Source organism: Hevea brasiliensis, chromosome 16, assembly GCF_030052815.1.
Source record: "Hevea brasiliensis isolate MT/VB/25A 57/8 chromosome 16, ASM3005281v1, whole genome shotgun sequence".
In the NCBI taxonomy this organism is placed as follows: Eukaryota; Viridiplantae; Streptophyta; class Magnoliopsida; order Malpighiales; family Euphorbiaceae; genus Hevea; species Hevea brasiliensis.
The window spans coordinates 52,877,516-52,903,568 of NC_079508.1; the positions used below are offsets into that span (position 1 = coordinate 52,877,516).

The following is a 26,053-nucleotide window of genomic DNA, read 5'->3' on the forward strand; positions in this document are numbered from 1 at the left end:
TATACATAATAACTTTCAACAATTTAGATCAAACATCATAAGAATGCCATAATCCAATATTTCATATTATTCAAAACGATATGCAAAAGATGATTATAAAAGTATATGTTGTGCACAAACCTCAAACGAGTCGCCTGTTGGCCTTGACTCGACTCCTCGGGTTCTGTCCCGGTATTCTTTTCCACTGAAACACGAAATTTTCCAATGTTTCAGTACTAAAACTTAAAATAAATCCAAAATAAACTTAACTTCACATTTACCTAGCTCTAACGTGTTAAATTCGACGTTTTCGAAATTTTTGTGTTTCGGTTACTATTCATCGCACTATTCAAGTCAAATTATTGACTTTCTAAGGCTTAATAGGTATGGGAACTCCAACTTCACCCACATACCACATTTTGGTCACCAAACTTGTTGGTTTTGGTCATTTGTTTAAAGCTTAGGTCATTTTGGCAAAATTGCCAATTTTCGGTTTTGGTTCTCCGAAGTTGCACTATTCCACTGGTCGATCTACTGTTAGAATTTAACAAAACTTCCTTCATAGAAAATGTTCCTTATTGTCTTAAGTGTATTCTCATTTTTGGATCACCTCAATCGGAGTTTTGTAGCTCAAGTTATGGCCAAAATAAGTTTACTGTTTACGCAATCGCTTATGCTGCAATTTTGGGTTCTGGCAGATTTTGATCCAACTTTGGTCAATAATTTGATCAAGTTAAGTTCATAATTTGGTCTCACTTTCTTCATATGAAATGTTCTACTATGTCTTAGGTTTCCATCGGTTCAAGAATCGCCTAAATCCGAGTTTTCTAGAGAGAGTTATAGCTATCCAAACATTACTGCCCAAATGAAAATCTGCAGAGTTGCAGGTTTGATAACTTAATTTTGCTCAATAATTTGAATGGGTTAATGGCATAATTTGGGGTGATGTTCTTCATGAAATTTTTAGATCTATATGCCCTCTAACCCCTGGCCAAATTTCAGGTCAATTTGACCTGTCTAACTCGAGTTATGACCAAATGAACAGTTACTGTTCATTTGGTCAGTTTAGTGCAGTGGCAGCCTGCTATCATTTCACTTTGGTCAATTGTTTCACCAAGTTTTGGTCAGTTTTTGGCCATGGTTCCTTAATGAAAATTGTGCTATTTTATGTCTATTTTCATCTCCAATTGGTGGCATATCAATTGGGCTTGTAAAATTTGAGTTTTGATCCTTCAAAGTGGGTTTGGTCATGCTGCCAGCATGAACATTGGACCTACGAATTTAGTTTAGTTTTCTATCATTCCCACACAAGTTATTTGGTCATAATTGACCATTATTTCACTTCACAATAGGTCCAACATGCCATTTATGCATTTCTCCAAAATTTGCCTCAAAACCCTAGGTCTTCAAACCCTAATTACACTAAAATGTTGCATTTAGCTAAATTCAAAACTTTAAACTATAATCAATCAACTAATTAAGACTTTTAAACTCCTTCTATCTCATTTAATTCATGCAATTCATACTCCCTTCAACTAGGTCAAAATTTCAGTTTAGTCCTTCTTCCATGTTTGTTTCATTTAAATCAAGTTCTAAACTCACTTTCAACCATCACATATGCATTTGAATGGATAAATAAAGAGTTTGATATGCTAACCTCACTTAAAGCTTCAAATCACTATCTTTAACTCCTCTTTCTTCTTGAAATCCTTCTTCTCAAGTTGTAATAACAAGCTTCAGTGAAGTTTTTGGGGATTTATGTTGATTGGTGGAGCAAATTAAGCTTAAATGTAAGCTTAATGAAGGATTTTTCATGGGAGCTAAGAGGAAGAAAATGGGGAGGCAAGATTGGAAGGAAGAAGACCTTTTGTTTCTTTTTTTCTTTTCCTTTATACGCTTTTTTGCTTATGGAAGACCACTAAATTCAAATTAATTAATTCAATTTATTAATTTAGTTATGACATCATGCATGATGTCATAACTTTTGACTTTTTCATTTTCATCTCTTTTTTTCTATTAGTTCTTTAATTTAATTCTCGATTCAAATTTTCTTTTCTCCGATTTTATTTGACATTAGGTCAGAGTCACTCTCGGTCAATTGACCAAATCGCCTCGCGGCTCATCCCGGTTTGCAAATAATCCAATATTTCTTCCGGTTTCGACCTAATTATTTGACTGACTTATGATTCTTTTCGTGATTTTCTCTTTTCCACCGTGTTCATAAGGATACTAAGGACCGCAGTCACTTTTACGGTTCAAATTTGAGTTTAAAATGACTTCGATGCGTTCGAGGAGGTTACCCATCGCTGTGACTCTCGGCTCGTTTAACTTCTTATGTTCTGTTTTTCTTGTTTATACTTAACTAATTGAACATTACTAATTATTTGTGTTTATGACTTCTCTAATTGTCTTAAGTGTGGTTCTAATCCCCTTAATTATCCGGACCGACACCGGTCACCGGAACAGTGAAATCTACCAGGCTATACAAATAGGGGTGTTACACTTACTTTAGGGCAACTTTTGAAACTATATAAAAGCATTATTTTCTAGTTTTTACCCTAAAAAGTAAGAAGGAAAGAAAATTACAAAAATAGAAAAGAGGAGAAACGCCATTAATTCTGGACAAAGGAGCTGCTGCCACCATTTTTGAAAGCTCTAAATTTCAGAGATTTTGAGTTTTTCTACTTGAATTTTTCTATTTTTAGTCTCTTATTATGTTTTTCTTTGTTTTTTCATCATTTACTCTTATAAATATCAATATGAGTTAGTAGAATCTTTAGATTACAAAGTTTAAAAACATGTTTTAGATTAATTTGTGAATTTGGATTGGTTTATTCCAAATTTTATAAAAATATGAGTTTTGATTCTTTTCTTGTGTGCATGTTTTACTTGTTTAATGTTGATACCCATTGGGTATTGTCTTAATCTTTGATTGAAGGACTAAAAGGTAAAAATCATTGATAGATAATCAAGAATTAAAACTTAAAATCATCTAGACTTAGAAATAAACTAAGGATTTAAGAGGATTTATTGATTGGTTATAAAATTTAATGGGTTTTAAATTAATCAAATATCGTACGAAAGTATGTTTAATTTTCGTAAAATACACTTTGATTTGCTTGAAAAAGATATCAAAGGATTTTAAAATTAATCACCTTCAAACTCTATTTTCTCTTAAAATTGAATGAATCAAGACAAATCCCAATTAATTTATGCAAAAATCCAAACTTTAGAATCATTTTTACTATAATTAGTCTTTGATTTAAATTGCCTATTATTAATTTAGTTTAATTGCATCTAGATTAAGAAATTATTTGCTTTGCTTTTTCCTTTTTTTTGTCTAGAATTATCAATTTCATCAAATTTATTTATATTTACATTTTACTTTTATTAACCATTAACCCAAATAATCGCTTCATTCATAATTTGGTAATTAAACGCAAATCCTCTTGGAAAACGATACTTGACTTATCACTTTATTACTTCATACGGCTCATATACTTATGAAAAACCAACATCATCTACTAGCATATAACACTTATTCTTTCATTATATTATTAAGTACTAGCTTTTTTTTTCGATAAATTATATTTTTATTGATATTAAATCCAGGAAAAACTTAACAAAATAAGCCAATCTAAAATTACAGTGATCATCTCATATAATTCAACCTATGGCTTATAATGTTAAGTGAAAAAACCTGGAGAATACACAAAAACACAAGACCTCAACTGCAAAGACACACTAGGAATTAACAACCTGCATGACCCATGAAAGGGACAACCTGAGACTAAAATACAACCAGACGCCAATAATAATATGAAGCAGACCATCTAATATCCTTTCCTAGAGTACTAGCTTTATGTTAAAAAAAAAATTGATAATTTACAACCAAGTCCTTAAAATATAGCAAAACCCACATATTAATCTCTAGTTTATTTTTAAGTAACAATTTGGTCCTTAAGTTTAAATTCCGTTAACAATTAGTCTCTACCATTAATTACTTTTTAATTTGAAACAATTTAATCCCTCAAGTTTTGTTTTATTAGCAAAATATATGTAAATTTTATATTCAAGTAATTATTTATTTATATTTAAATAATTATATAATTTTTAACAAAAAATAATTTTATATAATTATTTAAATATAAATAAATAATTATTTAAATATAAAATTTTGATATATGACCATTTCGCTAATAAAACAATACTTTAGGAACTAAATTGTTTTAAATCGAAAAGAAGTTAACAGAGTTAACAGTCAATTTAGATAACATAGAGTAATTTGTTAACGAAATTAAATTTTGAGACCAAATTGTTACTAAAAAATATACCAAGGACTAATATGTGGTTTTTGTTATATCTTAAGACTTAATTGTAAATTACAAAAAAAAAAAAAAAAAGCCATGAAAACGAGAAAAAAGAGAATAAAAGTAGTTTTGATTTATTTCCTAACCATTTGGATTTATTTAGCTTTATAGTAATTGATCATAGTATTGCTGTGTAAATCGATCTAGCTAGCTAAGAAAAAGTAGTTTTGAGCTTCTAACCCATGACAAATCATTTGCATGCTCGGCCGATATTTTGGATCTTTGATCAAGCATCCAACTGAGAGATTCAGTATTTGAGCAAGTTCATCCAGAATTTCTAGCGACGGTGATGGAAGGCGTTGATCCATAATATCTTCGAGTAGGATCTTCTCAGGCGAGTATATGATTTCTCCTGGATGCTTTCCTCCTATCACTTCCAATGCTAACACCCCAAAGCTATACACATCACATTTCTCAGTTACCTTCATGGTATAAGCAAACTCTGCCACGTGTACAATTTTATTAATTAATCAAAAGTTATTAAACAAAGAGTTTAAGTGCTTATTATAAAAAAAAAAAAACAAAGAGTGTAAGTTTCCAACTATTTCTAGATAAATTACAAGGTGTATGAACTTGTTTTATTTAAAAATTAGGGGAAAAAAAAGCTAAAAAGCATTACCTGGTGCAACATATCCATATGTGCCTGCCAATGCAGACCAATGTGATGAATCAAGATTCAAAAGCTTGGCAGTGCCAAAGTCTGATATGTGAGCTTCATATTTAGAATCTAGCAAAATGTTGTTGCTTTTTATATCTCGATGAACGATGGGTGGTGAGCACTCATGGTGCATATAGGATAGGGCACAAGCCACACCTTTAACAATATTTAACCTTTTACTCCATCCCAGTTCTTTAGCTTTTTGGTTGTTGCCTAGGATTGTTGCCAAGCTTCCGCATTCCATGTATTTGTAAACCAAAAATGAGTGATGTGCATAGGAACAGAAACCATAGAGTTTTACTATGTTTCGATGCCTTATTTGTGTTAATGCCCTTATCTCGTTCAAGAACTCTTTTTGATATGGCCTCTTACCATCACTAAGTGAGTTGAGCTTCTTCACAGCCACTATGATCCCTAATGATAACAAACTGGCTTTGTAGACATTGCCGCATCCTCCCATCCCAATGCAGCATATAGCATCGAAACTATTAGTGGCTCGTATAACCTCATCATGCATAAGTTTTCCTTCAAAACTTGATATGGAAATGAATTCCTCATCCTGCTCGTCGCGTTGCTCCGCTTTTGGATCTTCTTTTCTTTTCGGTAAGAAGAACAAAACTCCAAAGAAAGAGAGAAGCGAAAAAGCTCCAAAAAGCGGAAGGAAAATGATCAGAAACAACATTTTATGTTTACGTTTTTTTGTCAAAGATGCATTGCATAGTGGCAATCCAGGGACTTCCCCACACAATCCCTTGTTCCCCTTGAATGCTTCCATAGAAGCATTCTGAAATGCTTTGTTGGAAGGAATGGGGCCTTCCAAATCATTATAGGATATATCAATGGACAACAAACCATACATCTCTTTGAAACTATCTGGAATAGAACCAGATAGGTTATTGTGGGAGAGATTCAAAGTTTCCAAGCTTTCTAAACCGCTTAATTGTGAAGGAATCTCTCCTTTAAGAAAGTTTCGACTTAAATCCAACTCCGACAAGTGAAACAACTTCCCCAATTGAATTGGAATTTCTTGGCTAATCTCATTATTGCTCAAGTTCAAGTAGATCAGTTTAGCCAAGTTTCCAATGTTTTGTGGAATAGGTTGGTTTAGTCTATTTGCGGACAGGTCCAAAAGCTCAAGATTTGTAAACGATCCAAATTCTGAAGGTATAACATCAGAGAGCTGATTGCCACTTAAATTCACCTTCGACAAAGAAGTCAACTTCCCCAATTCCTTAGGAATCGTCCCAAACAATTGGTTGGAAGAAAGATCAAGTGATTGTAGCTGAGTAGCATTTCCAATCTCTGGTGGTACGGTACCAGTAATATTGTTGTCTGCAATCCGTAGTGTGGCCAAATTGGAACACCTTCCCCAGTTGGTTGATATTTCACCGTAGAAATTATTATGGCTTAGATCCATAAATTGAAGGTCTGGATAGACACCAAAATCCTCAGATATATTTCCAGTAAAACGATTTCCACTAAGCCCAACTCTCACCAAACTTTTGCAATCTTTAAAACTTTTGGGGATTGGGCCTTCAAGATGGTTGTCATTGACACTAATGTTCTGAAGCATTTTATTTTGGCAAATATTTGGGGGCAATGAACCAGTCAACTGATTGTTCTGCAGTTGAAGCAAAGACAACTTTGGGAGATATGCCATCTGTTTAGGAATCCGACCAGAAAGTCCATTATCACGAAGATTTAAAAATTTTAACTCACTCAAGTTACCGAAGGAAGCAGGAATAGGGCCAATAAGTTGATTCACACCCAACTCTAGATCAAGTATAGATTTCAAGTTTCCCAACTCTTTTGGAATGGAGCCGGAGAGTTGATTCTTATAAAGATGAAGAAGGGTGAGGCTTGTCAAGCCACCTAGTGACGCTGGAATTGGGCCAGAAAGATTGTTTCCGAAAAGGCTTAGCCAGTTGAGAGACTTCAAGTTTCCAATTTCTGGGGGAATAGAACCAGAAAGTTGATTTTGGTACATGAACAACTTAGTTAATTTTGTCAAGTTCCCAAAAGTGAAAGGGATAGGACCTTCGAGGCTGTTGGTATCAATGAAAAGTTCAACCAAATTAGAGAGTTTTCCCATTTCTGGTGGAATAGTACCAAAAAATTGGTTCTCATAGAGGTGCAATGCAGCCATATTAGTCAAATTACAGAGTGAAACAGGAATATGACCGCGTAAATAGTTGGTATACAAGAAAAGCTCAATTAGGGAACTTAATTGACCTATTTCTTCAGGAATTGAACCATTTAATTGATTTTCAGCAATGTGCAATTTTTCAAGATTTGTTAAGAGGCCAATTTCTGATGGGATTACCCCTGACAGCTGATTGTTTGATAAATCAAGATATCTAAGTTTGGAAAGGTGAGTGATTTCAAGTGGGATGGTACCAAAAAGCTTGTTCACGCTGAAATCAATAAATTCAAGATCATGAAAGGATGAGAAAGAAAGATTATGGAGTGTACCGTTTAAACCTGCGTTTAAGACCAAAGCAAGAAAATTGAGTTAGTGAGTCAAAAAATTATTTTAATTAATTCAAAGTAAAAATTTATGAGAAAATTATAAAAAAGTATCATATTTTCACTTATTTATTTTGTAACAAAAAAATATTTGTAGCAATGCTCGTCAGCAACTAGCGGTTTTTGGAGTAATCCCCATGAGGAACAATGGGACCAATTTCAATGCCATTAACTGACCCCAAATAAGTGACAGAAGAAACACAAAGCATCATTAAATCAGCCTAACGAGCATCGAAGGCCAATCGAAGCATAATCAGTCTAAGAAAAGACCAATCCACATGGTCATATGCTTTACTAATATCCATTTTCAAGGCAAAATTTACGCTTCATAAAATGGATGGTTTCAAGCGTAATCAACGCCTTGTCAGAAATAGAACGACCAGGCACAAACGCAGATTGAGTGGGGGAAATAATGCGAGGAAGCACGTTCTTCAATCGGTTTGCTAAAACTTTAGCAACAATCTTATATAAAACATTACATAAAGAGTTAGGACACAAATCCTTCATAGAGGTAGGAGCATCCTTTTTTGAAATAAGAACAATAATTGTATCATTTAAACTCGCAGGAAACGAACCTTGAGAAAGCAAATGCTGACAACTGCAAACAACCTCATCACCAATTAAGTGCCAAAATTTCTGGAAGAAAGCAGGATTCAACCCGAAACTCACCAGGAGTGAAAGGAGATAATAAGTAGGCATTGTCAGGATCAGAGACACGACAATCAACACAATCAAGTATCACCATATTGGGATTAGTAGCTGCAGAAAACAGGTCATTAAAATAAGAAGCAATAAGAGAAGCCAAACAGTCAGGATCCTCGTGCCAATGCCCATCATCAGATAGAAGAGAATGGATTCTATTCGCCCTTTTGCGTGAAGAAGCAAAACTATGAAAAGATCGCGTATTCCGATCACCACTCTTTAATCAGTGAAGCTTGGAACGCTGCTTCCGATAAAGTTCTTCCTGAGAAAGTAAAGTATTCTATCTATGTTTCAGATCGGGCATATGATTCTCAGTGACAGAGAAAGGCATTTGACAACACTGATGCATTTGATGAAGCAAAGCCTGGATACGATGTTTAAACCTGCCTGCTATAGCACAACCCCAATTGTGCAAAGACTGACAATAAGAAGCGAGTTTAGGCAGTAAATATAAAGAAGCAGAAACAACATCATCTAAGTCTGGTTCGAAGAACGAGGGGTTTTCAAATTTGAATCTGCGAAGCCCAACTAAGAAAGACGAAGCTGAGATGTCCAAAAGAATAGGTGAATGATTCGACACTAGTTCAATCAAATTTAATAAATGAGATGCAGGAAAAAGATTAATCCAGTTAGGAGAAGCTAGTGCACAGTCTAGTTTCTCCTCCACAAAATGAGATGTGCCCCGACCCCTTTCCCAAGTGAAAGGATGGCCATACAGTGGAAGATCAACAAGGTTACAAGCGTCCACTGTGTTACGAAAACCATCTAATAAAGCAAGCAGATGGGGAAGCCCACCATGCTTGTCCTTAGAGCTTAACAAATCATTGAAGTCGCCCAAACAAACCCAGAGAAGATCAGACAAAGCGGCCAGTTAACGAAGGAGAGACCAAGAAAAGTGACGACTCCGTCGGTCTGGATATCCGTAAAAGCCAGTCAAATACCAATGGGAACCAGAATCGCTAGTAATGACCATATCAATAAAGTTATGAGAATAAGCACAAACAGAAACAGAGTTAGGAACACGCCATAGAACCATGGAGCCGTTATGTTTTACAGGAATCTTCAACTATTATTATCGATATGACCGTTGTTTAACGGCAAAAAGAAATTGAGGGTGTAACTGTTATTAAGGCCTTTACGTAATGGGTAACGGTCGTAACGGCGAGGGCATTTTTTTTTTTACTCCATGAATTTTACAAAATTTTTAAGAAAAATTTGCTTAGCGCCAAAACGATTACAGGCCCGTTCCGTTACCCACTACCACTACTACTACCACCGCCATTTAAAACCATGCATAGTACAGCCAAACCCCTTCCTCTACCAAATCTGTCCACAGCAAAACAAGCAGCAAAATGAAACCGAACACGCAACTCTTCAATACGCAAACTATTAACAAGAGTTTCCATTAAAAACACAACCAATGGCTTATTAGTATTTACAAGCTCTTAAAGAGCTGAAACTGCTCAATGGTTGCCAAACCCTTGTAGTTCCAACTTAGGATTTTCATAGCTCACGGCAGGTTTGGAGGCTAGGACCGGCCGATATGAGATTTTCAAGATGCGTCTATTTGGATGAAGTGAGGGAAGGATAAATAATGGAAGGGTAAGAAAGGGTAAGGAAGGGGAAGGATAAGGAGAGTTACAATAAAAAAAATCTCATGTTTGGGAAGGAGTGAATTAATGGAAAGGTAAGGAGAGGTAGTGTATATTCTTTATATTTGGAAAGAGGTGAAAAAGAGATAAAATTAAGGGGTGTAGAAATAGAAATATTCGTAACTATACTTTCTCCCTCTTTACCCCACCCTTACACCCTAATACAGAGTGTAAAAAAAATTAAGATTTGAGGGGTAAAGGAGGGTAAAGTTTATCTTATTTACCTTTACCTCCCATTAACTCACCTCTTTCCAAACAATGGTAAAATAATTAATTATCCCTCCTTACCCTTTATTTATCCCTCTCTCACCCTCATCCAAACAGACCTAAGGAGCAAAGCTTGATCCCCAGAAGAAGAAGCACCCCCTTCTGAAAAGGAAGAAGATGGGGCCAGCCTTGGTCTCTTTTTATCATCCTCCACTTCTAAAACTGAATCCTGAGATGCATCCTTCGTTGGCCCAACATCATAGCTGAAAGGCCCAACATCAGTTTGCATAGGTTGACCGTGGGGCCCATGGGGAAAATTCATTTGGAAACCTGACGGTTGTCGGCATCATTAGTGCGCACAAGATTGCATTGCAGAAAGGTTGGGCAATCATATTGGGACTAGGAGGAAGAAAACAAGGGACAAGTGAAATCAGAATTCCAACGCCTGAACTGTCCCTCAACCAACGCTCGCCAGCCACCTGAGAGGCTTGTCTAGCCGCAGGTCGCAGCCAAGGACAGGAACACCTTCGGAAGTCTCAGAAAGGTTCCCACAAAACTAATTCAAATGGCCCAAACAAACGCATAGAAAGCAAAATGTCCGTAACTTTTCGTACTTAAAAGAAACAACTAGCTAAGAATCAGATTGCTCATGAATGTGTTTCCATTGCTTCAACAGCAAGCGAATGTCCAAAAGGACCCGAATCCGCATAAATCCTCTCCAACCCCAAGGAACTACCAAAGGGGTCATGCCAAAAACTTACCCAAGAAATTTCCTAATTGCTGAGCAACATAGTCTACAAGAAACTAGTAGGCAAATCATGAACCAGGACCTAAAAGGCCACACATGAGAGATCAAGTTAGGTAGGCGTTTTGCCCCGCTGCAGGTGGTGCAAAACAAGCAGGTGCTTATTGAAAGACCAAGGTCCTTCATCAAGAACTCGATTGGGATCCACAACTTGGAAAAACTGGAAAGAGCATAACTGAGGGCCAATTTCCTTAATACAAAAACCTTTACCAGGCCTCCAGAGAGTAGCCATAGTGGAAAGCATAGCGTTAAAATTGATAAAACAATCGGTGAGAAAACGACGAATCAAACAGAAATCCAAATTATCTTCCTCTGATCCAGACAAGTCACTCGCACAGACCAGTTCTTCCTTCCCATCGGCAGTGAGAGAAAGGGAATGCATAGGAATATATGGAACAATGCAAAAACGGAACTTGGCACGCGAGCAAGAAAGAGAACTTGCCACGCGGGCAAGGGCAGTTATTTAGGAAGCACTTTAATAAGTTTTTAAGTATTCATCCTAATAAAAAAAAAAGATTTGAATAATAAAAAACTAATTAATTAATATTAAAGTATGAACTATAAAATTAAACTTTGTGTGCTTCTGTTTGTCATCTTCTTCAATTTTCTCTTTTTTGCTATGATCTTAAACTTACAATTATCTGCAAGTCATTTTCATAAAATATTATATCATTGCTTCATTATTAAGGTATTTTAGGATATTTACTTACCAATATCAATTAATAAATCACTGTTTAATTAGTTATTTAGAGAGATATATTTAATAATAATAATAATTATAATTATAATGTAATTGTTTATAGATTTCTTGGAGTCCATTTGAAAAATTAATATTATATTTTGATTTTCAATAATATTTTAATATTTATTTTATATTTTATTATCAAAAAAATTTTCTAGGTCCCTTCACTTGAAACATATCATTCATGTTCAAAATAATTATAATATGTTTGATAAAAAATAAAAAAAAAAAAATTTGATAAAACCAATGGATAAAAAATAAGGGAAAAAAAAAAGAAAAACAGAGATGAGATGAGAGAGAAATAAAAATTATGCTCAATTAAAATGTCTAAATTTATTAAATATATAATAATACTCTAAAAGTTTTGGTAGATATATGTGCCCATATCTCGGTCATAATGGGGAACAAAATGTTTGTCGGTATGACTGGTCAACATTGGACAAGCTCTCAAGTTGTTCACCGTTGTAATGGCACAACAAGAGAATAGTCACATTTTTTTTAAAATTTTTATTTATTATCATTTACATGTTAAATTTATTAAAACATTTTTGGACTCTTTAAAATAATTTTTATTGAATAATTATTTAAATATATATTAATATAATTTTTAAAAAATAATTCAATATTTTCTAATATGATAAAAAAAATTTTAATTAAAAAATATAATATGATGAATAGGGACTTACTATTGAGAGTCATCAAGAGAAGAAAAAGGAGAGATTTCTCAAGACATACCTAAAGGGAAAGCTAAGGAGAAATTCGGCTATGTTGAGGGATTCCTCATCCTTTGTTATTTCTTCATGTTTTTCCATTACTTTCTTTCTTATAATTCTAAATGTTGTATCAGAAATGGAAATTTGAGGAGATTGAAGCAAAACTAAAGAGAGGAAATTGTGAAGTTAGGTTTTGGCCAAGGTAAGGGGAAACTAACTTCTCCTTTATGTTCGTTTAAATTTTCTTCTTACACTCTCCCCTTTTATGTTCTTAAATGCAAATTGAGGTTGGAATTAGTTGATTAATAGAGATTCAGAGGGAATTAACTAAGGGTAATAACTACAAATTTTCTGTTGAGCATGTGTAAGGAAGCATTTGTAAATTATATTGGATCGTGAGTTTGGGACATTTTCTATTGTTAATTTTTGGATATAATATGCATATGTGATTGAGTCTAGAATCTATAGTTAAAATTTAGAAGTTTTGAACGGTTAAATTTAGAGAAATAAATTTTTGGGGTGATTCTTGTCCGATAGGATATTCTGTTTTCGTGCTATTATGTTTAATTAAAATAAATAGCTCATTATAAAAAATTAAAAAAATAGCTACGAAAATTATCAACTAAATATGCTTATGTTTCGTTGGTAATCATGATTACCAAAGAAATTTTTTCATTCACAAATTCTAGCTTAAGTAATTTTTATTGATGAAAAAAATGGTATCGCTAAATTTACCAATGAATTATTTCCTAGTAAATTAGGATTTTTTTTAAATAATTTTGTGAGAGGTTGTACCTTATAAATTACAGATTATTTACCGATAATATTTTTCGTTGGTAATTACCGAAGACAATAAATTATCGTAAGTAATTACCAATGATAACTTTTCGTAGTTAATTTTTATTTCATATTTTTTTTAATTTAATTTTTTAATTTTTAATTTAATTTAATTTAATTTTTAGTTTAAATTAACTTATAAATTTATTTTTAAATTTAATTTAATTTTTAATTTTAAAATTTTTTATTATTTTTAAATTAAATATTAATTATTTTAATTTAAATGTAAAATTATTTTTTTAATTTTTTAAGATTTAAATGATTTAAAAAAAAAAAATACTAGTAGGGCTCAAAGTAGGCCCTACTTAGTAGCTATGCCATAATTACCCAATGTTGAGAGTGACTTTCTTTTTATAGGGAAACTTACTACTTTCTTATCTATTCACAAACGATGTGAGAATTTCATACTTTCTGTGATTTACTGATGAATTACCTACAAAATCGAGTTTGTTAGCAATTACTAATGAAAAATTTTTGTAAGCAAAGTTTTTTAAGTTTTTAAAAATTTTTCGTTTCCATTTTCTTCTTTGTATTACCGATTAAAAATAGTTGGTAATTACTGATGATAAATTTTCGTAGGTAATTTAATTTAAAATTTTAATTTTTTATTTTTTTTTCTAATATTACCTACTAAAAATAAGTTCATTGTTAATTACCGACGAAAAATTTTTGTAGATATTTATTTTAAAATTTTATTTTTTATTTTCTTTTTAATATTACATATAAAAAATGAGTTAGTTGGTAATTACCGACTAAAAATTTTTATAAGTAAAATTTTTTAAATTTTTTAAAATTTTTCGTTTCTATTTTCTACTTAGTATTACCAACTAAATATGTTTCGTTGATAATTATTAGCGACAAATTTTTGTAAGTAAAATTTTTTAAGCTTTTTAAAATTTTTTTTTCTATTTTTTTTTTAGTTTTACTGACCAAATATGATTCGTTGGTAATTATCAATGAAATATTATCATAGGTATTTATTTTAAAATTTTATTTTTTATTTTCTTCTTAATATTACCTACAAAAAACGAGTTCGTTGATAATTACCGAAGAAAAATTTTTGTAGGTAAAATTTTTTAAGCTTTTTAAAATTTTTCGTTTCTATTTTCTTTTTAGTATTACTAACTAAATATGTTTTATTAGTAATTATAGATAAAAAAAATTTTGTAGGTAAAATTTTTTAAACTTTTTAAAATTTTTCTTTTTTATTTTCTTCTTAATTTACCGGCTAAATATGATTCATTGGTAATTACCAATGAAAATTTTTTATAGATATTTATTTTAAAATTTTATTTTTTATTTTCTTCTTAATATTTCTTATAAAAAACGAGTTTGTTAGTAATTACCAATGAAAAATTTCGTAGGTAAAATTTTTTAAGTTTTTAAATTTTTTTTAATATTAGTGACTAAATACAAGTTGGTCAGTAATTACCAACGAATCTTTTCGTCGGTATTGTTTTGATTTGGTCGCTAATTTTACTACCAATATTAGGCGCTACTTTTACCTATGAAATTATGTCGTCGGTAAAGGGTTCATCGGTAATCGGTTCGTAATATCATCGGTATAAATTGGTTTAAAATTTATTTTTCTTTTTCATCTGTAAAACGTCGATAAATTATTAATGAAATTCTGTGGTCGGTAATTCTCATAGTTATTTTTAAAATTTCTTGTAGTGACTTGAGTGCCCAAAAATTTATCAATTTTGGTGGAGATAATCTTTAAGGTATTGGGAATATTATGCTAAAATTTCGTAAATTTTAGACTGGTAGCTTGTGAGTTGTGAATTTATTTATACCAGCTATCACAGCAAGAGCAATTTCTAGAAATTTCAAAAATCTAAATGATTTAAAAGATCTCTAGATATCTTATGATGTAGAGAAAATTTTACACTCAAATTTACTAAGACTACATATGGATGCCTAGAACATGTGTTTAAAATTTGAGAAGGATGATTTTACACTCAAGTTCACTAAAATTCTGGTTATTTTGTGTAATGAATACTAGTAAGAAGAATAAGGTTTGTAACTGTATATGAAAGAAGTAAAATAGCAGGGTGGTGTGTGGTAGTTGAGTAGTTGTAAAGATGTTATAACTTTTTAGGAGAAAGTCAAAGCAGTTATAGTAGTTAGGAATGTATAAATAGAGTATATCTATATTAGAATCGGCTATTCCAAGATTCAATAAACAAGAATGTTTTTCTCTCATTTCTAAATATTCTCTTCTCTTCTCATCTAATCTATTTCTTTGTCATCCAATCTATCTATGTTTCACTAAGTTTGTAGGCTATTGTATAACAAATTGGTATCAGATCCCTATTCTGAGCTACGTTTGATTCCAATCCTTCTTGCTGGATTCACAAGCCTGAACAGATAAATGGGAGTTTTCCAAAATTTCAGGTTTCTTTATGTTCTCTCTCTCTCTCCCTCTAAATTCTTCTTTCTCCTTCTCTGATATTTCCTTCTTCTTTCCTTGAAAATTCTTTCCTTTCTTACCTCCATTTCTTTCCTTTCAATCTTTCTTCCTTATCTATAAAATATTTTCTTTCTACTTCTGTAATTTCTTCTCTATTATTCTTTTCATAATTTTTCTTCTTTATTTCTCTATAATTTTCTTTCAATTCCAGTATCAATTCCTTATCCCTACTCAGGTTTGATTTTCTTTTACTATTTTTCCTCCCCAAATTTTCTTCCTTAAATTTTCCTGGAAGTAAAATACAATCGGAGCATCAAACCATAGGAGTACAATCTTGGGAACAAAAGGATCTTAAGGGAATGCTAGAAATTTTTGAAAGAAGAGTAAAAGAACACTTAGAGGAGTTGTTGTATCAAAAATGGAAAGAATTAGATAACTTGTTAGAAGAGCAAATAGAAAGGAGGAAGAAATTGTTTCAAGAGGCACAATCCAAAAGTCAATTTCAAGATTTGGAGTTGAGATCCCAAATTTCAGGGGGTTTTACAAAAAATGGAAAGAAAACAGAAAATGTTGCAGCCTTTACTAATGAAGATGCATTGGAATTGTGTCTTGCACAAGGAGGGAAAACATTACAAGATTTGGAATGGGATTTTCTTCCTCATATGTTTAGTATAAGTGAGTTTTTTGAGGGGGACAATGATGAAGAAATAGAAGACAACAATCATGGAACTAAAGTTTATTGGGGTGAAGACAAGGAATTAGGAAAGACCAAGGAGAGTGTTGCTAAGAAGGAGACTATCTCCCTTGATGACAAGCTAAGAAGGAGACTATCTCCCTTGAAGACAAGATTCATGGGGATAGAGATATGAAGAAGTTAATTCAAAAGGAGGAGAAAAAATTTCAAATTCTTGAAGATTCCATTTAATAGAGTTTTGAGATGATGTCAATGATGCAAATGGTGAGAATACTCAGGGTTTTGAGAATGATAACATTGCTAAAGCCGCCAGTAAAGTGCATATGAGGCAACTAAACTATGCAACGGGGAGAATAGGAGCTGAATATAAAGTGGAATTCCTTTGCTCAATGACACAAATGATGATTTTGCCTCAGTTAGAAATGGAAAAAATGTTGGAAGCTGCACAATCCACAATCTGAAAACCTGAAATCTCTTGGAGCAATGGGAATGGATGGAGCTTACTAATTCAAGAGAACCATGATTGTGAGTTTTACTATCATGAGTTCCTAATGTCCATAGAGGATAAATGGGAGATATCAAGAAGGTTGAAGAAGAAGAAATTAATTTTGAAGAACATTGCATTTGTAATTCTTAAACAAGATATATTTGAAAGATGGAAAAGACAAAGAAAGAAAACTACTATGACGAAGGAAACGGAATAACATTTTGGTGTTGGTTTATAGCGCACAATCAATAATTTTAGTGTTGCATCCTCCCTTATTCATTCTTGAGGACAAGAATGATTTCAAAGACTGGGGAATGTAATGAATGCTAGTAAGGAGAATAAGATTTATAATTGTATGTGGAAGGAGTAAATAGTGAGGGTGGTGTGTGGTAGTTGTAAAGATGTTATAGCTTTTTAGAGGAAAGTCAAAGCAGTTATAGTAGTTAAGAGTGTATAAATAGAGTATATCTGTATTAAAATAAGCTATTCTAAGAATTAATAAATAAGAATACTTTTCTCTCATCTTTAATTATTCTCATCCAATCTATTTCTTTTCTCATCTAATCTATTTCTTTTCTTATCTAATTTATCTCTTTTTTTCATCTATTTCTCTCTTTTTCTCTCTCTATTCCTCTGTTTCGTTAAGTATGGAGGTTGTTAGATAACATTTTGTGATACAAACAATCAAGGATTTATTCTAAGAACACATAAAATCTGTAATTTAAACAGTAAATATCGTAAGTAGTATTATAGTAGGAATAGGTTGTGAAATCTTGCCTGCGTTGGTCAGGTTCAATCGAAAGACCTTCCCTTCACTGTTGCAAAAAATTCCAGACCAAGTACATGGGCTTTTGGAATCGGTGACATTTGCGGGATGTAGCGGCCATGAAGATAGGTTGAGCTGTTCGTGGTTTTGAAGACTGGCCGCCCATTTGACTAAAGCGTTTGCTTCTTCAACAGAGTCACTAGTAGCGAGCAATGAAAAATGTAACAGCAACAAAAGGACAATGAAAATAAGTGTGCATAAATTTGGTAAGGTGAATGTTGCCATAGTGAAAAAATATGCATTTTCAAAACTTCATACACACACACACATATATAGCTTGAGCTCACCATTAAATATGATTATTAACAAGACTTTGACCTTTATTATTATTATTATTATTATTATTATTATTATTATTATTATTAATTTTTCAGAGTAATATTCAAATAAAATTCTCTCCACAATAAAGACTTTAAGATTCAAACTCTTAACTTTATACATAAAGTTTACTTGGAAGACTTGACTTTGTTTAGGTCAATGTTTCATTTAAAAAAAAAAAAACTCTTAAATTATAATTTTATTAGAAAATAAATATTATAACAAAAAAAATATATCTAGTAAATATACAGAATTAGATTGTCACGACCCAACCTATGGGCTGGACCGGCACTAGGACCTAGGCCAGCCTAAAGCCCCCGAGGCCCGTAGTAAGCCTAACTATACCTCACCCATAACCAAGCCCACAATTTAGGCCCAATATGCATATAAAAATAATTTAAATTAAACTGTTATAATTTTATTTCGGGCCAACTTAGCCTAGAAATTTTCAGAAACTAAAATTAGGGGAGCCTAGCTCAACCCTGTTACCTCATTTACAAACTGTTTAAATACCATACAAATCTTCATTTATTAATCTGAAAATTTTAAATTAACACGATTCCTAACAAGGTCCACACTATTACTAACACATGCGGAGTTCTAGATTTCAAATTTAGAAAAAAATAGTAAAACATTTAATAATTGACGTTAAACCTGCAAGGAAGAAAACAGGTTGCTCTGTAAAATAACTCCTCCTGTAGCCTGGAAAAATAGGTGAACAGGAGTAAGCGTTCGACTCAGAGAGTAAAATATTAATTTTAACCATAATCTCTATAACTATCTAAAGCTAATGCACCCTGTAGAGTGAAATGCAACATCGTCATATATTTTCACATCATAACATCAAAAAGGTAATTTGGAGCACTCATACACCCAGTAATATCAATCATAATATATGGGAGCTGATCCCCTATACAGCTCTCTTAATCCAACCTGTGCCAGCGAAGAACTCAGATCGGACTTCCACTTAAATAACCAAATCGGGATCCCAGCGAAGAACTCAAGCCGTGTCTACCTCGAAGGACCGGGTCCCAGCGAAGATCTCAAGCCGTGTCTACCCGTCCTATCCATAGTCCACACCACATCACACGCACGCCAACGCACGCACACTGCTCCAAATTACCACAACAACATACATGGCACTTTCACAGATGTGAATGCAACATAAAACGTGTCTAGAGTTTAACTACATAGATATATACATATAAGTAATGCATGGGCATGCTTGAACATGTAATAATATCGAAATTACGATTAAAATTAATATTTTACTCACAGTACACCGATGACTATTGTGGCTGCTGGATGCAGAAAAGATAGCTGACCTCGATCACCTAATAATTAAATTATAAATTTATTAGCACTAAGTTAAGATAAAACTCTACAGAGGCAATAGACAACCTAATTAATGCCGAAAATCCGGCATAATTTCTCCTATACTTGGGACCTACCCAACCTGCAAAAAGGCTCAAATAACACTTCTAAATTCAACTCATATCTCATTATCATTATATGGCCCCTCCTGGGCCCTCCAAACCAAGCAATACTCAAAACCTTAAAAATTACGTTTTAGTCCCTATAATTGATATTTTGTAAAAATCTACTCAAACAAGCTTTAAAAATTCTAAAATTTTGCCCCGCAGTCCTTAATAATATTATAAGGCTATTGCAAAATGAATTATAATTTTCTAATCACCCATGAATATTTTATTCAAGAATTTTACTCAATTCCATAAGTTTCCAACAGCTAACATATTCTTAATTCAACCCAATTCAATATTCACATATTTAAACCTCCACCCTCAAGCTTCAACCACTCGTATAAAATTTAAATATCTTAATTTCAAATAATCTTATATGCCCATATGCTAAAAGTCTAACTAAAATCCATCTATATTTTTCAAAAATATTCTACAATCACTCAAAAATTCAACAAACACCATAGAATATCTCCAAATAATTTTACTTTCATCATATATTTTTCTTAGAATTTTTCTCCAATTTTTCCTGTTTAAGAAACACTGTATTTATGCTCCACAGACAGAGAAATAATGAAAATAGTCTTACCCGAAGTTTATCTGTGTCTCAAAAATTTCAAAAATTTATGAGGAAACCTCTAGAAGTTGAATCATCTCCATAGCCCACCGGAGCCACCGCCGGAACCACCGCGCAGGGTGGCCGGCCGCCGATCGCCGGTGACATTTGCCGGATCTGATCATACCACCATGTTCCTCTCCTCTTCCTCAGTCCATAGGTGGTCTCGGATCATCGATCCAACGGTCGGATCGCCCTAGATCTGACGAAAAAACTTGAAAAACTCGAAACTTCTCTCCTCCATATCTCACTCATCCGACCTCCATTTGCTGCAAAATTAGTATCAAAAGAAAGCTCTCGGAACAAGCTTTCCAACGCCACCTGAATCGCCTCGATCGGACGTCGGATGAAGCCGAAATCGCGCCGGAAAGCTGCTGCCCACTGTGCGCACGTTTTCTCTCTCTTCTCCCTCTCTTGCCGCCGTTTCTGATGGTTCTGGCCTTCGCCGGAGGCTCGCCGGCCGGGTGGGGAGCCGCTTGGGAAGTCGCCGGCCGGTCGCTGGAGAAAGAAAGAAGAAGAAGAGAGAGGAGGAGAGGAGAGAAGGGAACATTGGGGGGGGGGGTGTCCTCCTCCAGTATTTTTTTTTGAACTTTTTTTTTTTTTTAATAAAAAGCTGGCTGTGACAGTGGAAACCCACTGTCACACGCCAAAGTGCCATTTTTTTTTTTCTGGTTGTTACAATTTTATATAAAAATAATTACAATGAGAAACCAATTTTACTTTCATAAGAACTAAATTTTGTACCTTAATTGTAAATATTTTTAATTTTCTAACAAATACTATTATTTTTTCCTTTAAAAATGTCGAAAAACAAAAAATTCAAATGAAAAAAAAAATGAATTTTAACAACCCAAACCTAAATCAATAATATCTACATGCATAAATCTATTCAGTTATGAATCCTCTTAGATTTAGAATTTGCCACAAAGACTAGTTAAAGATTTTTGTACAAATTTGTGGAATGTAATGAAGATTTCTGAACAAATTTACTCACTATTTTTTTCTATGAATTCAATTTAAAAAAAAAAAAATCGATCCACATCAAGCCTCAACCGCTCCATAAGTTTTTTTTTGGTAAAAAATAATATTATTATTAAATATTTTTTATTTAATTTAATATATCAAAACTGAATTTTTTTATTGGAATTAAATCTTTTCTTAAAAAATAATAAAGTTTACTTTAATAAAATTAAAATTGTTTTTACAATTATAAAAACATTTTTATAAATATATACATAAAAATAAAAGAAGTGAGAATCATGTTAAATAAAAAATTATTATATATTAAACTATTTATTTATTTATAATCTTTAATTTATCTTTAAGTTAAAATAAAAAGAGAAATAATGAAATGAATAAAAAAATATATCATTATTTTGTATTATATAAAAAATATTAAATTTAATTAAATATTAAAAATTAATATATTTTAATCTATCCTTATTGGCGGTCTAAGTCGAGTTCAAAGTCCTCCATGTTTGTCGGAGGCCAATTTCTCCGTTGATGGGCTAGATAATAAATAGCATATATATATATATATATATATATATATATATATATATATATATATATATATATATATATATATATATATATAAAATAAAAATCGTGCTATGCACGATAACACATATATATGTATATAGAAATTTATATTAAATTTAATTGAATTATTAAATTATTATTAAAAATTATTATTTAAAATATTAAAATTTTAAAACATTAAATAAATTGATAATTACTTTCAAATTAATAAATTTAATAGTCATAATTTTTTTAATGGCTATAAATTATTCTTTATATATAATTATTATTATTATTATTATAAAATCATTTTAAAATAATAACAATAAAATAATATTGAAATAAATTAAAATTATTAAATATATAAAAAAAGAAAAAAAATTAAATATTGATTTTTTTAAAGTAAATATAGGTCTTGATTTTACTATTATTGATATTTTTAAATTAAAAATTAGAGAACATGATAACATGTGATAATTATATTTAATAATTATATATTACAACTATTTAGAAAATACAGAAAAAAAATTTATTGTTGACTTTTCTCTTTAAAAAAAATTAAAAATTAATAGATAGACATTACCTTTCAATAATTATACATATTTAAAAGAAAATTTATCATTAATTTTTCACAAAAATTTAAATATATTTAGTTCTAATTGGGAGCAGATATTTTAAAAGAAATTAAACTTTCAATTGTGATAATAATTGAATAGTCATGATAATATTTATTAGATTTTAAAATTAAATGTCTTGAGTTGATAAATCATTAGTAATTAAACACTAAATTTAATTACACTAAATGTATTTAAAAATATATCACTTTCTTTTAAAGTAACTGCCATTAATATTTTTAAATTTAAAATTAGAAAATAATTATATTTAATAATTAATATTTTTTTATTATTTAAATTTGAAAGATTAAAATAATTAAATATTTGTTTAAAAATTTAAATTATATAATAATTGTATATTATAACTATTTAAGAAATACATAAAAAATTATCATCAATAAATTCAATTAAAAATTGCCACTTAGTATAAATATAATAGATTTAAAATTATATCTCTTCTTGAATTTGTTTTATAAAAATCTGAACTACCTCTTAATCAAAAAGCAAAAATGAAATATATATATATATATATATATATATAAATTTAGCATATATATTTATTGAATATAATTAATAAATTAATCCAATTAACTCATAATTTTTCTTATCTCTAATTAAATTAAACTTTCTAGGCATTTATAATAATAATAATAATAATAATAATAATAATAATAATAATAATAATAATAATAATAATAATAATAATAATGGCTACTTATTATAATATTAGAGTGTAATTAATAATTTAATCATAATTTAAAAAATTATATAATTAATTAATAAAAAATAAAGAGAATTTAATAAAATTACTTGACATATATATATATATATAATTTAAAAATTTTCTAAATAATAATAAAATAATATAACTTGATTAATATTAACCAAAATAATAATATTAATTGTTTATTAATTATATTATAAAAAATATCAAAAAAATAATAATAATTAAATATTAATATAAATTTCTTATTTACCATAACTATGAAAATAAAATTTTATTTATTTTTTTCATAATTCACTATTTATATAGCATTTAATATATAATTTAAATATATACGTACTAAAATAAGATAAATAAAAATAAAATAATATTAAAGTAAATTAAACTTCATTAAATATATAAAAAGGAGAGAAATGGCAAAATGTTTAATTCTATACTACTACTTTTATTATATAATTTTAAATTATTTTATTAATTTTAAGATATATAATTTTTAAATTTTGATAATTAAATAAAATAATTAAAATTTTAAAGTCATTAAATAAGAAATTTATAAAATTATTGAAATATATATAATATTTTTAATTAGTTAGCCATAAAAATTATGATAATAATAATAATATTAAAAATATTTAATGATAATTATAATGATAATAATTATTTATATTAATTATTATAATTATTAAATATAATAATTTCTATATGATAAGTGTCACGTGACAATAGGAAGAAAAAAAATCCTGCTTTATGATATCACGTGACAACACCCAAATAAACTAACATGATAGAGTTGGGGTGATGCATTCAAGTTAGTTTGTTTTTTCTTTAGTTTTAATTCTATATTAAACTAACATGATTAGAATTTCAAAATAAACAATGCTGATTTAATTATTATTTCTAAAATTTTTATTGCATTAAGGTAAAACCAAGTAATAAAATAAATTTTTTTATTCTATTATTTTTTATTCTAAAAAATGAACTATAACAATTTTTTTTAAAGAAAATTTAAAAAATCGAAGTTATTTTGACAACAACTTTTATTAAATAATAAATTATAATTTATAAATCATAATATTTGTATTCTCGTATAATAGTTATACAGTATTTTATTTATAATATTTTAATTGTTAAAGCAATGTATCTTATTAATTTTATTTTTTATATTTTTATTAAAATTAACTTTATTTAAGAGTAAAATATAGTTTTGTCTCAAGTTTAATTTAAGTTTTAATATCACAATTCGAGTTAAGCTCATTTTAAGTATATTAAATTCAAATTTAATTCAAGTTAGACTCAATTTGTTACGATTCGATTGTACGGGTCAAACTAACACTAGAACTTTGGTCAATTTAAAGTCCTTGAGGCCCATAGTAAGTCTCATTTCTAAACCCATAACCATATCAAAATTAAGGCCGAATATACAAACAAAATAAAATAAAGTATTATAAATTTATGTGGGCCAACCCAACCCTATAGCAATCAAAAATTCACTATTAGGAGAGTCTAGCTTAATCTCGATACACAATATATACAAATCATTTAATATTATTAATTTTTCATTAATTAATATAATATATTCATAAACTAATGTTACAGTAGAGTTATAGTAATTAGACAAATAGATGAATAAATAAACAAATAAACAGACACAATAAAAACTATTAATCTAAGAAGCTGTAACACTCTAAATTTTTAAATAATTATTTTATGTGTAACTATATAATTTTTAACTACTTTGGAGGGCCCAGAATGGGCCATATGATGTTGATGAGATGTGGTTGTGGCAATTTGAGATTTAGAAGTGTTATTAGGATCTTTTTGCAGGTTGGATAGGTCCTAGGTATAAAAGAAATTCTGTCGAAATTTTGGTAAAACCTTAGGGCTGTCTTTTGAATCTCTACAGCTTTGTTTCAAATTGTTTATTGATAAATTTTGATATATTGTTTAGGTGAGTCAGAATAGTCTTCTTCTTCTGCCCAGCCACTACAGTGATCCTTAAAGTATTGTGAGTAGATATTTATTTTATTTATAATTTTAATATTATTATACTTCTGGCATGCTCATGCGTTACTTTTATATATGCTCATGCGTCACTTATATATATATATATATATATATATATATATATATATATATATATATATATATATGTAGTTAAACATTAGGCATGCCCCGTATTGCATTTGTACTTGAATAATGTTTTAGTTGCTGTGTTTTGATAATCTGGAGCTCTGTGTGTGTGTCGGCATGTGTGTGGTGTGGTGTGGTGTGGTGGATATGGGTAGGATGGACAAATTGGCTTGAGCTAGTCTCACTTGGGGCCTGGTCCTTTTTGAGGAAGTTAGGGTGAGTATGACTTTGAGTTGATCTCGCTGACGCCCGCATATGGATTATTAAGCGAAAGTCTGGCTCGAGTTAATCTTGCTGGCAGGCCTTGGATTAAGAGAGTTGGGTAGGGAGATCAGCTCCCCATATATGTATGTGCGAGTATAGGTTTGACACGGGTGCGTGAGTACTCTAGATTATTTTTTATGTGACTTAATATGATTTGTATGACTTGTATGAAGATGATGCATTTTATTTCCAAGGATGCATTAGAATTAGATAATTATAGAAATTATATGTAAAATAAATACTTACTCTTTAAGTCAAACGCTCACTCATATTCACTATTTTTCCAGGTTACAAGAGAGCTTTTTCCTTGAGTTTAACCTGCTTCCTACCTCGCAGGTCTACTAGCTGTTATTTCCGTATCTTGTATTGTTAAATTTGAAATCTAGATCTTTGCATGTGTAGAAACACATCATTTAGTTTGGGACTATAATATTTATCAATTTGGGATTGTAATCTATAAACTTTAGGTATGTGTAATTGTGTGGTTGAATACTTATGATGGATGAGGGAGTTGAGCTTCCATTGATTTTATTTTGGATTATGGATAATTGATGGGTGAGCTGAGTTTCCCAAATGTATTTTTATTGAGATTACAGGTCAGATGAGTTAATAACTCCCCATTGGATAGTCCCTTTTATGGCTAGACTCAGTCTGATTGATTTCTTGAAATTTGGCTCAATATGGGCTTACTGATGGGTTAGGGTTTAGTTGAGCTTACTACGGGCTTCGAGGGCCTTACGCTGACCCAAGTCCTAATGTCGGTCTGACCCATGGGAT

At 30.6% G+C, this 26,053-nt stretch overlaps 1 protein-coding gene across 2 annotated transcripts; it reads right to left on the minus strand.

The window, feature by feature from the left end:
* Positions 1–4,399: 4,399 nt before the first annotated feature.
* On the minus strand, positions 4,400–17,884 carry LOC110634357 (MDIS1-interacting receptor like kinase 2). 2 transcript variants are annotated; one of them, XM_021783320.2, is made up of 3 exons: positions 17,563–17,884; positions 4,969–7,488; positions 4,400–4,791 (listed from the first exon to the last, which is right to left on the minus strand). In XM_021783320.2, the coding sequence occupies exons 1-3, from the start codon at positions 17,834–17,836 to the stop codon at positions 4,493–4,495; spliced, it is 3,093 nt and encodes a 1,030-aa protein (XP_021639012.2). In that variant the 5' UTR covers positions 17,837–17,884; the 3' UTR covers positions 4,400–4,492. The 2 variants fall into 2 exon arrangements, with proteins under 2 accessions (XP_021639012.2, XP_021639019.2); XM_021783327.2 differs by lacking the exon at positions 17,563–17,884 and adding an exon at positions 8,109–10,045.
* Between the last annotated feature and the right edge of the window lie 8,169 nt (positions 17,885–26,053).